The 17680-nt window shown below is 39.0% G+C and overlaps 1 protein-coding gene across 2 annotated transcripts in view; it reads left to right on the forward strand.

Annotated features, from left to right (window-relative positions):
• The first annotated feature begins 1764 nt into the window (after positions 1–1764).
• The window catches only part of LGR4 (leucine rich repeat containing G protein-coupled receptor 4), a 72220-nt gene continuing 56304 nt past the window's right edge, over positions 1765–17680 (forward strand). For both annotated transcript variants that reach the window (XM_026664769.2, XM_026664770.2), the window contains exon 1: positions 1765–3870. In XM_026664769.2, the coding sequence (XP_026520554.1) occupies positions 3686–3870 (185 nt within the window). In that variant the 5' untranslated portion in view covers positions 1765–3685. The remainder of the gene's footprint in view (positions 3871–17680) is intronic.

Here is a 17680-nt window from a genome sequence, read left to right on the forward strand (position 1 = left end):
TCAACTTATTCTCTTGAATTGTTTCTTTACATGATGCAAACCTGCACAAAGGAGTCCTTCATAGTACATTGCACACAATTGCAGCCTTTTCAATGTCATTCATTCAGTCCCACCATTTAAGGTGATTAAGGCTTATTACTGAACTCATGTTAAAATATGTCATCAGATTTACACAAGCTTCTATTAAGAAGAATCATGTCTTAACCTGTTTCCCGCAGACAAAAGCAAATATGTTATTCAGTACCTATAATTATTAGACAATAGTACATCTAATCCAGCCAAGCAGTTTTATTTTCCATTGAATTAAATGGGAGACAGTGATTCAGGTTTTATTAATGTGAATGTATCATGACTATTATTTGTGTTTTTGCAAAAGCTTTAGTAAAGGATTTAGTCATTGTAAAACTTTGACCTTGAACATATATTCGTCTACTATCAACTGACTTGATTAGAAATATATTTTGAAAAATAATGCTTAGGAATGTGAAAATCACTTATGTGGTGGTGGGGGAATACAAATTTTTCTTGAGCATGCTTTTTAAAATTAGCTTTCCTATATGGATACAGATGGCAGCTCAGTACAATCCAGTATGATTTTATTTTTATGGAAACTCTGAATGGCCATAGCCATTTAAAGACCCTTCCTTATGAATATTTGACTCAAAAACAGTTTTAGACTCCTATGAATCCACAGTGTTGATGATATTCAAGAACTCAGCTGCCTCAGCTATCATGTATTTGAAACGGCAATAAAATGCTTTTTCTTTGAAACAGTACCACTGTAACATAATTTGCTAGCAGCTTGCTCCTGTCTCACAGCTTTCTAGGCTTTAGCTTCCTTGTCAGTCTTTCCAGGAAAGAGATAGTTTGATGGCTTTGCAACAACTCTCCTTCAGATAGATCACTGTTTTTTAATGTAAAAGTAGGCATGAAGGATGGCAACATTCAAAAAGGATATTTGGAGTGGAATGGTTAAGAAATGTTCTTGCAATTTATTTTTCTTTTATTTCACAACCTGTGGCCGCTGCAACGAGGTTGTGATTGAGTGCTGTTTTCAATTTTTAAAGGCTAACAGAGCCAAGATAGTTGATTATGTATCATTTTCAAACTTCTTTTGAGGCATCCAGAAGTAGATATGGTAGCAGTTTGGAAGCCCCTAAATTCTATCTTGGGAGTGAGGAGCATTGAGACTTTGTCGTATGTCACATATACACCCTCCAGTAATCCAACCATTCACACTACCTAGCGATAAGACTTGTAAGAAATATTGTAATGGCGGCTAGTTTTGGTATTTAGACTGCAGATGAAAACGGCATTGACCAGATTCTTTAATACCCATTACTGATGGCAAGTGTAATATTCTTACATAGCCTTCACTGATTAAAAGAGCATATAGAAGCATAGACATCCATTCTCTAAGATGTGTTTTCTAGCTCCTCGTGAATTGTACATTCAACACATCTGGAGGCCATCAGATGTTATAAGACTGTACTGCTGGATAATAGCCCCTAAAATCCTTCCAAAGGTGTTCCTGGAAATTCCCTTCTGCTTCTACCTGTAACTGGATTTTCTCATCATAAACAGCTCTGTCAAAGCTCTGGTCAATATTGCTTTCTATTTCAGCAATATTACTTCATTTTTTTAAAAAAAAATCAACTGCAGTGGTTTGCAGATCAGCAGACGTGGAAAACCAACCTAGCAATTTAACTTGTTTTGCCTAGGGTCCATTTCTTTTTTTTTTAATAGTTTTTATTTTTTAAAAAAACAAACACATACAAAACATAAAACCATCTTCCATTTTATATACATACAGTGTGTCAGTTGGTTACAAATCTTTTGTGCTATCCTTCTATAGTAATTTACTCACAGTTTATATCAATTTTCACACTGTCAAACTAACATATGCTTATATATTTATCAGTTATTAATCATCCATGACTGAACTATTTATTCCATCATTTTATGAGATATTCCAAATTTTAAAATTTATGTTATACTTTCAACCAATGGTTATATATGTCTATATTATGTTTTATATCAATCTATTAAATTTCTATCACAGAATTATCTAGTCTATTACATTACCATGTCTTTTTATCCAACCATTGATAAAACAAATCCCATATCTAAAATTGTTTATCTTCTTGTTCTCTAATTTCAAATGTCAATTTACTCATTTAAGCAATCCATAATTTTCTTAATAACTTCCTCCTGCATAGGTATTTTATCGTTTTTCCAATTCTTAGCAAATACAATCCTAGCTGCTGTTAATACATTTACAATCAAATATTTCAACTCTTTGTTGTATATGCCTAGGGTCCATTTCAAAGTTTTAGCAAGGCAGTTCTTCAACTGCTACCAGATTTATGGCCATATTTCCTCCCCCCAAATACTGCTTTTGGAGGACAGCTGCAACACTATCAACCTAGGCAAAAAAGAAGTTCAGTTCAAAAGTAAATGAATTAAGGCCTTGATGTCTTCTTGGTTCAAGTATTTGCCAGCACGTGCTTAATTTTGCAGGCTCCTTCTTGACGTCTGAACGGCTGTTTTGTTCGAGGAGAGCAATTCCAGCAGGCCGTTTCCTAGCAAGGGGGCGTAGAGATGTTTGACTGGTATCCCAGGAGAAAAAGAACCGTCCACAAGCAGCTGTGCAGGGCAAGTCGTGTCCAATAAGAGGCTCCATCTTAGAAGAAACCGTCTCTCTCGACCCCGCAACCCCTCTCGGTTATCGAAGGAAACCTCCGCCTCTCCTGTCACTAATCGTTCGTGGCCCCGCCTACCCGTAGCTCGCTTTAACCAATGAGAGGCCGTTTCTTTCTCTTCTGTTCGGGACTGCCGAAGGTTAACGTGTGTGTGTGTGTGTGTGTGTGTGTGTGTGTGTTTGTTGTCTGTCTGTCTGTGTGTGTGTGTGTGTGTGTGTGTCTGTCTGTATGTGTGTAAGTGATAGGCTCCGAGATTTGTATATATTTACTAGGCTGAGGCTCCTCTTCGACCAATGAGAACGAGCAGCACGATTTTCTCATTAGCATACACACCTCGCTGTTTTGCATATCGCTTCAGCAGGCGCCGGGAGTCGGGCGAGTTAAGCTCACACACGCAGTCCCCCGTATTGTGTGCAACCCTAGAAGGCGAAGGAAAGCAGGCGGGCAGGCGGACGGGCAGTTGCTGGCAAAGCGCAACGGCCGAGCCGAGGAAAGAACTGGCGAGCGCGTGTGCTGGAATGGCTGAAGGCTTCACTTCCTAGAAGAGAGCTGCGCTTACCTTCGGCGGCGTTGCCAAAGGAGAGCTCGGGGGAGAAGAGCGTCAAGGCAGATTCCAACGGGGCACGTTTTTACCTGCTGCCTTGAGAGGACTTGACGACAGCCTGCCGCCTTTCCATGGGGTCGGAAGGAAGGAAGGCGAGGCGCTGAAACGTCGCCTCGTCGCCTGGCGGGACTGCGTTGCGGGGAAGGGGAACGGAGAGGACGCTCGCTCCGGCCGACCGTTCGCCGAGAGGTGGGAAAGGAAGGGAGCCAGCCAGCCAGCCAGCCAGTGGCGCCAGGCGAAGGACGCAGCTCCAGGGCCCAGGCGGGGCGAGCGCAAAGGCACTTGGCCCCCCGTTGCTGAAAAGGGACCGTCCCCGGTCGGGCGGTGCGCGCCGAGGGAGCTTTTGACCGCCTCGGCGACAAGGACGAAGGGTCTGGCGATGCGCTGCTTGGCTCTGCTCGGTTTCTTCGCCTGGGGCTTTGGCTGCTTGGCTGGGCCCAGCGAAAGAGCTTCCCTTTCTCCATGCCCGGTTTCCTGTAGCTGCGATGGGGACGGAGGAGTGGACTGCTCCGGGAGGGGGCTCACCGCCGTGCCCGAAGGACTCAGCGCCTTCACTCACTTACTGTAAGTAGGGAAGGTGGGGGGGGGGGGCGGCGGTGGGGAATACGGGAAGGGGGTGGGTGGGTGGCACGCTCGTCTTTTTTTTTTTTTTTACCTTGCCAAACAGGTTGTGTGTGCTTCATAACCTGGCCTAAAAAGCGAGGGAGAGAGAGAAAGAAAGGCGCCTTCCAGCTCCTGGCTTGACTGCAGCCCTTCACCTGTGGGGAGAAATCCTTCCCGCCCGGGAGAAAATCGACCGCTTTGCAGCTCCTCTGTTGATTTTGGGGCGATTTACTAACGCGTAAAAAAAAGTGTCTGGGCTCGAGTTTGCATGTGCATTGTTATGCGCATTCTTACTACCCGGCCCGAGGAGGGATTCTCACTTTCGGGGGTGTGAAATGTACGCGAGGATTTTGTATTTTTTTATTTTAGGTCAGGGTTGAACGTATCTTTCCTTGTTTGAAGTAAATCTCTGCCTGAACTTAATCTTAGTTTAGGAATTCTGTTAATTGCCCTGTTCGCTACTTTGTTGTTCAAAACGCTTGAAGTGCCAAGGTTCTTGGCCTTTTTAAAGTCTTTTTAAAGTGGAGAAAGTGGGGCATCTGTTAAGAACTTTGACTGGAGAGGAACTAAAACATGGTGATTGAGTAACGTAGGATTCACTGGCGGGGAATTGTTATATATCTTGTGCATAGTGTTTGTGGTAGCCTTTAGTCCTTAAACACATTTTACTTGCATTTCCAAATAAATATGTCTATGGGTTTGTTTGTTTTTTAATCGGCAGACATTTTCTCAGTGTTTGCCATCTCTTAAGTCTATGGTTTTTTTCCATTTCTCCTGTTTTGGGCTTTTATAATGAGTAAAGGTGGGAAAGAAAGGGATGACCTCGTGACATTCCTCATGGAGAGATGAGATCTATGCAAACAGGTAAAAACGTGAGTGAACAGAAAGGTTGGAACACAATGGTGCTGTCCCAGGGTTCTTGGAGAGACTATTCAGAAGATTTTACGCAAATTTTAAGATACCACATTTTTGTAATTTTATATGTAATCACAATTATAGATACTGCTTTATCACTTAGATTTAGATTGCTACTTTTGGATTTCATTCATGGATTTTAGTTGAGTTGTTTTATAAATGTCTTTTAATTTGCCTTACTTTATTTACTGTCTCAAGATAGATTTATAAAGTACTCACAGGCACTGGTGAACACATTGCTTTTGCTGATCTAAGACTATAAACTGCCAGCCAAATAGAAAATAAGAGTTTACCTGATTTCTTGGATGAATAATAGCACATTTGGGTGAATATACAGATGCAGTCCAGTCCACAAAATGACACAATCTTTTGGCACAATCATGCATGGACACACACACACACAGAAACACACACATACACATTTGATGCTTTTCTATTTATGCAAAAATGCAGGTGTCAAATCACTTAATCCAGGCAATATTACTGAGGCTTAGTTTGAAAGCAAATTCAGCAAAACTAAGGCATCAATTCAATTAACTCCAGCTTTTCTCTTTAACAAAACCATTATAAGGATAAGCTTATAGAATGCAATATTAGGTGTGTACTGCATCTAGGATTTCAAGGGTGTGGTATTACAAGGTGTGTATGTGGTTTGGTGTTAATCATTCTTTATGCTGAATTTGCAGACCATAAAGGTCTTGAATTTCCTAAAAATTGCTTTTGTTTTAATATTAGTAATTAGAGCTTACTTGCTATAGTTTTCAAGTCAGGTGTGAAATGTTCATGGACTAATGAAGCAAAAATCTTGTTTAATTACCAAGACAGATTAAGGAAATATTGTAGAATGCTTCAGCTGAAACTTTTGGGACAGAACAGGCAGTAAGAAACTATTAATTTCAAAAGAATTAGGAGCAGTGAGGTTCTGCTTAAAGGTCAAGAAACAGAAGAATTAATATCAGTCAAAGATATGAAGCCTAAATGAGATTTATTAGAATAACAAAATCTAGATTAAGATGTGAGAGTTCAAACTTGCTTGAGATGCCAGCATGGTTCTGAATTTGAGAGTATATGTTTTATAGTTGGAGAGAACAGGCAGGTGTATATGTTGAGATGTCTGCTCCCAATGTTACAATATTCATTTTGTAATTAGCAATTTACTTGCAATCTTGGAATAAAGCATCTATTTTTGAACAAAAAACCCCCAAATAATATCTATATAAGACTAACATTATTCAAGAAGTGTAAACAATTCCTAAAGCTACAGCAGCAAAAAATAAATCAGTGGCATAATTTTTAAAAAGTGAATATCCATTTGAAAATACACAGGTTTCTAAAAAAAATACTGAATGAAAAGCTGAAATATGCCTTAAAACACTATATTTCTCTTAGAAGGGAGTTTCTTAAGGAACAAGCCACTGCTGAACATGTTTGTCCCTAGGACTTACTGGTTTTAGTACCAATCCCAATACAGGAACTTTTACATATGTGTGCATGCGCAGTCCACCATGCATCTAATTTAACACAGGATCACATAATGGCATCATCATTTATCCCATTCACTCAACTAAGATTTTAAATGGGTGGTATTAAAAATTCACCACTGTTAATTAAAGTTTCCCACAAATCTTTTATAATAGGGCATATTGAGTGTGCTTTGTTTTTTTAAGAGTTTAAAATTATAAACAGATAATATGATTTTATAATGAGATGCAGTCACTTATTAAGGTAACTGGCTTTTTAGAATAAATATATATTCCTATATAAAACAAATATAAGCATATGATCTGAACTTTTTAGTGAGTAGAATATGCTTGGTAAAACTGGTTTAAGTGGTAATTTTTCTTGTTAGTAAATAGATTTTCCTTTAAATTGCGATTATCGGGAGTATTTGTACATTGGCTCATCAGCCTGTTGTGAGTTTTGGGTCCAAACATTCTTTGGTTGCCATATTAGGGAAAGCTTTATATTGTACTGATGAAGACAACTGCAAAAGTTACTGATTTTATAAACCATTTCTTGTTTTTTAAAATATGAAAAAATATATAAAATATAAAATATAGGTAAATATAAAATATAGGTGACTAAATGGCACCAAAGGATTGGAAAAGCAAACATTTCATTAAAGAGAATTGGTTTTATAAGTTTTATAACTTATTTTTACATATAATGAAGAAATTTAAATGATCCAGTTTTTGTTCTTGCTAGTATCTTATACTGGAAGTTTCATACTATATATTAATAGTATTTTTTCTATGACTTGTTTCTGTACATGGCAACAATTGTATACAGTGCAGATTTTTTTTAGCACAATTATATGCGGGAGATGTTTTTCCTGCAAACATTTATAGAATCGGGTGGATAAAAATCGATGATTTAAAAAATAATTCCACCCTATATAGAATTGAGGTATAAGTATAGGTATAGCTTTGTGGTAGTATGCTTAAACTTACCTTGTCTTGATTTGTTCATTCTTAATATAATGGCTATAGTGGTGATATAGTTGAGTCAGTTTGAGAATTAAAATAACATATTTAAAGGAAAATTAAGTACATTTTTCAGTTGCTTAGAAATAATGAAATATTTGTTTTTGTACATTCGTTGTTAGAAATAGTATACAAATATTGAAAGGAAAGCATTGCTATTTGTTGTATATTTTCAATAATCTACCAATTTATTTAACCACAACTGAGATGCTATAAATGAAATCTGTCAAAACATGATTTGATGATTGAGGATATACTGATCCTTTTCTCCCTATGTCTTACATTCCCTTGGGTTTTCTATTTTATTTTTGTACATAATAGCCATTTCCAAACCATAGTTTACAATGGATTTATAAACCATGATTTGAAAAGACCACTAGGCAGTTAACTATTCTGGAAGTTGTGGCAAGCAGTATTTAGACAAAACCAAGACATAAGAGAGAAAACTGTTATGTAGAGGGAAAATGTAAGAGCTTGCAGAACATTCAAACTTCAAATTAAGGTTTAGCAATTTGATCTCCTCCAGATGTTTTCAAGTACGGACTCCATCAATCCCAACTAGCACATCCAGTGTTTTGAGGCTTGAAGACCATCAGGATAAACATAAAAAATTCCAATTCCAGCACTAGCATATGATCTATTTTTGTCTAACATGTTTACTAGGCTTTGAATATGTTCAGTATATTCTAAACATATACACGGGAGTATAAATTAGAATATATAGTAGGAAGATTATTGACCACATTGATACTGTTAAATATAATGTAAGATTTGCAAACAGGTAGAAACTAATGCTGGCCTTCCGATGAGTGGGAGCCATAGGGAGAGATTATCCTCAAGTACCATGTGAAATTAACTTCAGACGACTAGAGAATTACCTCATACTGCTTTTGCTGATAGGAACAATTATGTTTACATGAGACCAAAATTGGATTCAATCCACTATCTTATAAAGTACAGTTTTACTATCCATTTTCCTCACAGGTAATTATGCTAATCATTTGTATCTCATTGACCTGCTATAATAGAAAAAAGAACTTTCTCTCCTGCTTTATAAAAGGCTTCCTAACTTGCAGGCAAATAACTGTTTACGAGCCTGATTTGTATGTTTTTTTTATTCTGTTGGAAATTCAGATACAGATACAGTGTAGTTCTCAACATACGACCACAATTGAGTCTGAAATTTTCATTGCTAAGCAAGACAGTTGTTAAGTGAATTTTGCTCCATTTTATAACCTTTCTTGCCACAGTTATTAAGTGAATCACTGCAGTTAAGTTAGTAAAATAATTGTTATGTGAATCTGCTTTCCCATTGACTTTACTTATCAGAAGTTCACAAAAGGTGATTGCATGACCCTGGACACTGCAACCAACTACATGCCAGTTGCTATTGTCCAAATTTTGATCCTGTAATCATGGGGATGCTGCAATGGTTGTATGTGTGAAAAATGACCATAAGTCACTTTTTTCAGTGTTGTAACCTTGAATGGTCACTAAACAAATTGTTGTAAATGGAAGACTACCTCTAGTTTAGTATAATAAATAATGATAGGGGGGAATTGAATAGAAAAGAGCCTGATAGCAAAAAGTAATAGAGATTGATAGCAGTATAAATTTGATGGAAAGTAGAAAATAATTGATGTTATAACCATAGGTAACAAGTACTGTAGTCAAGAATGCTTTGGCTTGCATAATTCAAGTGCTTAATTGCTGAATATCTGATTTCATGATTGCTTTCTACTAGTATATAGATGTAATAATTGTTTTCATTCTTTCATGACAGTTGATGTCTAATATGATATGCAAAATATAGCTCCATATCACAAATTTATTAGATTGACTTGTTATGCTGAGTGAATCTCTTATCATTTCTAAGCTCAAGAAAATCTTACTATATGGATACTGCAGCCTCCTATCTTCCAAGAAGAAACTCTGTTTCACCTAACCAACTTGCAGGTGTATTATTCCAGTATGGTGTGTTGGCTAAGGTATTCAAATTGGATTGAAAATATCTGGTTTCTATTCCGCATCAAACATGGAGCAGTCTGCATTCCTTCTCTCTTATTATAGGGTGAGAAAAGGGGGGAAATTTGAGGGGGAGGGGAAGATGATTGATAGTAAGCACTAAGTGTTGTGGATATTGATCGGGAGCTTGGTTATAAAATAGATGGTTGCATAAATGTTTTAAATAAATAAAATAGATAAATTTAGATAAATCCTGTCTCTCCATTGGAGATCCTTCTGATTATAGATGGATATTTGATCGTGGCATAAAGAACTCAAAAGGGCATGGTAGCTTCCATAGGAAGAAAGAATCCATTTCAATATTTACTGATCCAATTTTTAAATTCAGGTGCCTTTTATGAAAGGGCTTTGTTTCACAGTGAAAAAAACAGGTTCTGGGAATGTTGTAGAAATCTATTGAATTCTGAATGTTCATAGACACTAAATTATACATTCCTAGTTGTATAGTATAGCTTGGTAAATTCATGGATGGGGGTAGAGGAGGAAAAATATTAGTTCTAAGGAAAGCATTATCTTGCTAAACTTTGTACTAAGTTGCAGTAATTTAACCTTGTTTTATTTTAAGAGACAGACATGCCAAATGAATATTTCAGCATGATACTTACAGTTCTACAGAATCTCTTGAATTTATTTATATTGGTTTATTTCTCTCTTTTTCAGTCTCTTCATCCTATGTATAGTAAAGCCACAATTACTGAGTTCTATTTAGTTTGTTTCTTTCATACCACTTGCCTTCATTTAGCCTTCCTAATTCTTAACTCCATAATTTTCTTACAGAAAATTGTGTAAGTGTTTAGATTTAAATAGAAACTGGAAATCACTCCTCTCTTTTTTTCTTAAATAGCAGCTGAGAAGCAATAAGACTTTTTCATCATTACTATAGCTAAGTTTATTTGCCAAAAAGGTCCTGATTTTGATATTTAACCACTGTCTATTCAAATATGCTATGGGTTTAAATGTGTAAAAGGTTTAATATTATTCATCTGTAAAGAGTAGTTGAAATCGTTGTTTCAGTACAGTCTGTGCAAGCATAAATTTGACTATTGTATTTGAAAACACCAAATTAAAACACATGTTATATGTATCTCATGAGAAATGTATCTCTATTCAATAGGATTTATTTCAAAGGTGTTATACAGTTGTAGCTTTAACAGAGTATCTATTGTCAGGGATTTTTGTTGTTTCCATTTTAAGTAGAGTGTGTAAAAATGGATTGTTTATATTTCAACACATATATCTGTTTACACTGATAAAATACTTAATGTTGTCCAAGAATGAAAGTGAAAGTTCTGCAGATTTTTTTTTTAGTGATAATAAGTGATTGTGTCTAAAAGGTAGTAGCATTTTGCTGACATTGTCTGGATGTGCAAATTAAGCAGAATCAGATCAGTTAATAGTCAGAAGGGAGATTTCAGGAAATAGTAGGAGTGTAAAATAGTTTGGGAAATTAAATATATATATATTGGAAGACACTAATACAAGTGAGTTCCAGATAGCTGCCAAAATACTTACATGGATATCTTGGGGCTCATCTTGGAAGAAACTTGACTTAAATTGATTTTATTACTTTAATAAAAATAAATATGCACACATTCTTAATTGTAAGGGTATTCAAATCTTCTCTTATCAAATATGTCTTTTAACAACATATAAGGCATTTTAGAAATATTCTATACTGGTAGTTTTCAACTTAATGAGCACAATTGGGACCAGAGTTTTGGTTGGAAGTTGTTAGATCGTAAGTCAACCATGTGATTTTGGCTGATTTCATGACATTTTGTGGTGGTTGTTAAGTGGATTATGGTAGTCCTTAAGCAAATCTATGATTATTAAGTGAACTGTATCTTCTAATTGTGTGGGTTTTTTTCCAGAAGTGCTTTAGAGGTCAAAAAGACCTGTTCCAGGCCTGACCTAATTTCAAATGGCTGTTAAGTGACAGGTCATAAGTTGAGGACTACTTTTATATAGACAAAAGTTCATTAAAATGTTTAAGTCAGGGGTCCCCAAACTTGGCAACTTTAAGACTTGTGGACTTCAACTCCCAGAAGTTTGGAGTTTGGAGACCTCTGGCTTAAGTGTTTTGCTTTCAAGGAAAAGCTAGATAAGTGCATGGGGTCCTTGACTTATTACTATAATTGGGATTGGAACTAAAATCATTAAGTGAGGTGGTGATATAAATGAGTCCTTCCCATTTTTATGATCTTTTTTTGGCATGGTTGTTAATGGAATCACATGGTCATTAAGTGAATCCAGCTTTTCCCATTATCTTTGGTTGTCAGAAGCTAGCTGGGTTGGTTGCGAATGGCAATCACATGATCCTGGGATGCTACAACCATTGTAAATACATGCCATTTGCCAAACATCTAAATTTTGATCTCATGGCTAAAGGGAATGTCTTAAGTATAAGGACCAGTTATAATTGTCACTGTTATTTTGAACTCTCAGTAAACAAATGGTCATAAGTCGAGGGCTACCTATATTTTATCTGCAAACAAAACAGTACTAATTTATCAGGGATTTGATTCTGTAGAGATAAAGTTCTTATTCTCTGTAGGGTTTTATGTAAATCAATGGAATGGTTGAGAAAAATCTCTCGGTACTTGGTTTTAAATACACTGCTCAAAAAAATAAAGGGAACACAAAAATAAGACATCCTAGATCTGAATGAATGAAATATTCTTATTATCAGATTATCGGCGTATAACACGCACTTTTTCCCCCTGAAAATAGGGGGCAAATGATGTATGCGTGTTATACGCCGATATAATGTTAAGAAGCCTTCGTGAATGCTGCTGGGATCGGGATCAAGGACACAAATGAAAGAAGGGGAGGGAGGAAGCAACCGAAGCCTGTCCTTCTCTCTGGGTCAGCTCTCTCAGTCGCTCTCTCGCTCCTCCACCAGCACAGGAAGAAACTGCTTCAAAAAGCGGGGCTTTCCTGTCGCCGCAGCTTCCTGAAGCGCCCGTTTCTCCCCACCCCGCCCGCCCGCCCGCCCGCAGTGCTCCGTTCTGCCTGCCTGCCTGCCTTCGTTAATGGTTGAATCGGAACAGCTTCGGCTGAGTAAAAGAGGCGAATAGTTATTATTCTCAGCCGAAGCTGCTCCCAAACAACCAGAAACTAAGGCAGGCAGGCAGGCAGGCAGAATGGGACACTGTGGATTGAAGCGCGCGCGGGTGGGAGTGGGGGTGAAACGGGCGCTCGGAATAGCTGCGGCGACAGGAAAAGCCCCCGCTTCTTTGAAGCAGTTTCTTCCTTGGATGGTGGAGCAGCGAGAGAGCGAAGCCTCCTTCTCTTCTCTCCCCCGGTCCTTGCAAAAATTTTCTGCTTGAAACCGGTCCCTGGTACAAAAAGGTTGGGGACCACTGATTTACCTTATAAGTGGTAATAATATTAATAAAAAAAAAGTTCTGAGCTACCCTTATTTTGCTTCAAAGTTTTTATTTAGAAATTTAATTTTTTTTCCTGAAATTTCCCTCTTAAAATGAAGATGCGTGTTATACGCCTGTGCGTGTTATATGCCGATAAATACGGTAAATACTTTGTTCATAATATAGTTGAATGTGCTGAAAACAAAATCACACAAAAATTATCAATGGAAATCAAATTTAGCAACCCATGGAAGTCTGGATTTGGAGTTACACTCAAAATTAAAGTGGAAAAAAACACTACAGGCTGATCCAACTTTGATGTAATGTCCTTAAAACAAGTCAAAATGAGGCTCAGTAGTGTGTGTGGCCTCCACGTGTCTGTATGACCTCCCTACAACGCCTGGGTATGCTCCTGATGAGGTAGCGGATGGTCTCCTGAGGGATCTCCTCCCACACCTGGACTAAAGCATCCCCCAACTCCTGGACAGTCTGTGGTGCAACGTGGCATTGGTGGATGGAGTGAGACGTGATGTTCCAGATGTGCTCAATTGGATTCAGGTCTGGGGAATGGGCGGGCCAGTCCATAGCATCAAAGCCTTCATCTTGCAGGAACTGCTGACACACTCCAGCCACAATGAGGTCTACCATTGTCATGCATTAGGAGGAACCCAGGGCCAACCGCACCAGCATATGGTCTTACAAGGGGTCTGAGGATCTCATCTCGGTACCTAATGGCAGTCAGGCTCCCTCTGGCGAGCACATGGAGGGCTGTGCAGCCCCCTAAAGAAATGCCACCCTTCACCATTACTGATCCACTGCCAAACCCGTCATGCTGGAGGATGTTGCAGGCAGCAGAATCTTCTCCACGGCGTCTCCAGACCCTGTCACGTCTGTCACATGTGCTCAGTGTGAACCTGCTTTCATCTGTGAAGAGCACAGGGTGCCAGTGGCGAATTTGCCAATCTTGGTGTTCTCTGGCAAATGCCAAACTTATTGCACGGTGTTGGGCTGTAAGCACAGCTCCCATCTGTGGACGTCGGGCCCTCATACCACCCTTATGGAGTCTGTTTCTGACCGTTTGAGCAGCCACATGCACATTTGTGGCCCACTGGAGGTCATTTTGCAGGGCTCTGGGAGTGCTCCTCCTGTCCCTCCTTGCACAAAGGTGGAGGTAGCGGTCCTGATGCTGTGTTGTTGCCCTCCTACGGCCTCCTCCATGTCTCCTGATGTACTGGCCTGTCTCCTGGTAGCGCCTCCATGCTCTGGACACTACGCTGACAGACACAGCAAACCTTCTTGCCACAGCTCGCATTGATGTGCCATCCTGGATGAGCTGCACTACCTGAGCCACTTGTGTGGGTTGTAGACTCCATCTCATGCTACCATTAGAGTGAAAGCACCGTCAGCATTCAAAAGTGACCAAACCATCAGCCAGAAAGCATAGGAACTGAGAAATGGTCTGTGGTCACCACCTGCAGAACCACTCCTTTATTGGGGATGTTTTGCTAACTGCCTATGCTTTCCACCTGTTGTCTATTCCATTTGCATAACAGCATGTGAAAATGATTGTCAATCAGTGTTGCTATCTAAGTGGACAGTTTGATTTCACAGAAGTGTGATTGACTTGGAGTTACATTGTGTTGTTTAAGTGTTATCTTTATTTTTTTGAGCAGTGTATATGCATGACAGTGTATTACTTTATAAAGCAATATAGTTTTTCTGGGAAACCAGCTTTTTAAAATATCAAGTGATCTAACTTGGGGGCTTCATGATTCCCATGCAAGAGAATTGGAATACCTTCATAAGTATGCAAAAATGTGCTGACAGAGTTATGAAAAAACATTAATGAGAGACGACAGTGAAGATGTTGGTTAAAGGTGCTGAAGCTTATCAAAGGCTATATGGTACAAAATGTTCATCTACAGTACTTGACTTACAACAGTTCACTTAGTGACAGTTTGAAGTTATAATGACATGAAAAAAGGACTTATTACTGTTTTTCATACTTACAACTGTTACAGCATCCCCATGGCCAGTGGTGGGATTCAAATTATTTTACTACCGGTTCTATGAATGTGGCTTGGTGGGCATGGCAGGGGAAGGATACTGTAAAATCTCCAGTCAGAGGTGGTGTTTGCTGGTTCTCCGAACTACTCAAAATTTCCGCTACCGGTTCTCCAGAACTGGTCAGAACCTGCTGAATACCACCTCTGCCCATGGCCATGTAATCCAGAGGTGGTAATCAGCAGGTTCTGACCAGTTCTGGAGAACTGGTAGCGGAAATTTTGAGTAGTTCGGAGAACCAGCAAACACCACCTCTGACTGGAGATTTTACAGTATCCTTCCCCTGCCATGCCCACCAAGCCACACCCACAGAACCGGTAGTAAAAAATTTGAATCCCACCACTGATGTGATCAAAATCCAGACACATTGCAACTGACTCATTTATGATGGTTGCAGTGTCCTGGGGTCATGTGATCAATTTTCTAACAAACAAAGTCTATGGAGAAAGTAGATTCACTTAGGAACCACGTTGCTAACTTAACAGCTGTTGTGACTGTGGCAAGAAAATTTTTAAAATGGGGCAAAACTCACTTGTAATATGCCTTAATTATAGTCTTAAAACAAGGATTACCTATATAATGAATGTAATATTAATTTACTCAATCTGAGAGACTAATTATATCATGTTACACTGCCAACTCTACGGTATTATTTGATGATCATGCATAGCATGATCATTAAATACCTATATAAAAAGCAGTTTTCTCAGATGATTTGTTGATGGCCACTACATTGCTGATATGCTACTACATTGCTGATTCTGTGTATGAGAGTGGATTTACTTCCAAAGAATTCTTGCATAACAAATAAAACTTTAACATGGCACATATAATTATATACTTTTAATAACAGTAAGAATGGAAGTGCTGGGCTAAATCAGAAACTGTTTAGTTTCTAAATCTAAATCTAGTTTTAAATCATATATATTGTATAGTTTATACTGTTTTGTATGTAACAAGTCACAAAAGAAAAATAATTAAAATGTAACAGTACAGTTACAATAGATTAAAAATGTGCATTAAAATATTGATGGAACTTGTTTCCAAAATGGCCAATCAAGAACTTATTGCAAGTCAGGATATGAATACACTTGGCAGCCACACATCTGCTTAATACTGGTTTTCTCAGAAAATAAGGCCGGGCCTTATTTTCTTTTGACCCCCGAAAAAACAGGTAAGCCGTCTTGAATCCTCTGATGAATCCTCCTTTGGGGTGGATCCTTTGGGAGAATCCTCTGGGAAGCTTGGTGCTAAGGGTCTGTAGGATGATTCCCTTTCTCTTCTGTTTGGATTGGAAGGTTTGCCTCTGCTCGAAGAGCAAAATGGATAGATGGTTCCCTTTTTAAAACTACTAGGAGGGGTGGGGAGGAAGCTGCTCGGCCAGTCTGTATTCTTAGGGAACTGACGGAATGAGAGTAAAGAAAACTTAAATAGGGGGAAAGGTCCACGGGGGGTCGGGCAGCTGGAGCAAGAGGAGAGTCCCCGACCATACAAAGGACGAGACCGTGACCCGAAACTCTGGGGTGGGAAGCAAAGCGAGGCATGGGGTGGGAAGAGAAACAATCACATCACCCTCTCACTGCCACTTCCATCCACCCAACCCCAAAAGACTAACCGACTTGCGGGACCTTGTCGACGCAGCTGCTGTCAATAAAAGCGATGCCCCTGTGGGAGGGCAGGCGGTTCTCGTCGGCAGTGGGGTCTGTCTAACCACTGCTGCTGTTGTTGGAGGTGGCACTGGCGAGAGAGGTGCCAGTGTCGGCGGGAACCGTGGAAGCTACGGCTTCCCTGCCTAGAAGCAGCTGAAACGCTGCCGGTGGAGGAATGCGTAGCACTCCAAACGCAGCAGCACACGGGCAGAAGGGAAAGTGACAGCGGCGGAGGAAGCAACAGTGGAGGGCAAAGTGCCCCACTGCCACTGAGGCCGACATCCACACCACCGCTGCTGCCGCCCGCTGACCCGGCCTGCACCTAGCACCATACCCGGGTCTGTAGCAAAGGCGCTTGGCCGGGGTAGGGAACTCTCCATGCTCCACCATGATTGGCCGTTGGGAGCAGCTGGTGGCGAGGCATGGCTGCCCGTGGGGTGCTCCTAACGGCAAGTTCCCCCCGCCCCCCCAATTTCACGTGTTTTAAACTAGGCCTAAATTTGGGGGGAGGGGTTTAAATTTCACCTTATGCCTAGAAAGCATGCTGGGTCTTCCTATTGGGGGGGCATATTTTTGGAGAAACACGGTATGAACTAAAAAAATTCTGCTCATATTTTAGAAAACACACCTTTAACCTGTTAAATCAGTCCTAGAACTGGTCTACATTTCAATTTCTTATATGCATAGACATAAAAATATGGGCCCTCAAAGTTAAAAAAAAACCTGAAAAAGAATATTGTAGGGGAATATATGTGTGTGTGTGTGTGTGTGTGTGTGTGTGCGTGTGTGTGTGTGTGTATATATATATATATATATATATATATATATATATATATATATGAATATGAATATGAATATGAATATGAATATGAATATAGAATATAGAATATTTTAGGGGAAAAACCCTCTGACAATCTGAAGCAGAATTTGCTAGAAGAGAGTTAAAGCTGTGCTAAGAAACAGTAAACAGAAAGAAGAAAAATAATTTATAAGATGTCATTGCACATCTTAGAACTCATTAAATGTTTACAATGAATTTTAAGTAACCTTAGTCTAATTAGATGATTGAATGCTAAATAGGACCCCCTACAGAGTGTATCATATTTAATTTTTTTTGGCTTATAGTCCTTGGTAAAACAATTGTAAAAACAATTGTAAAAAATCCCCCCAAAAAACCTAAAAACAGAAAAATTCATCACCACATTTATCTTTTGTAAATATTGATGCATCGTTACCTATTTAAAAGCATATCCTTTCTATTATTTTT

This window comes from Notechis scutatus, chromosome 1 (assembly GCF_049901735.1).
Source record: "Notechis scutatus isolate UNSWTSFEM ecotype Mainland chromosome 1, rNotScu1.2, whole genome shotgun sequence".
In the NCBI taxonomy this organism is placed as follows: domain Eukaryota; kingdom Metazoa; phylum Chordata; class Lepidosauria; order Squamata; family Elapidae; genus Notechis; species Notechis scutatus.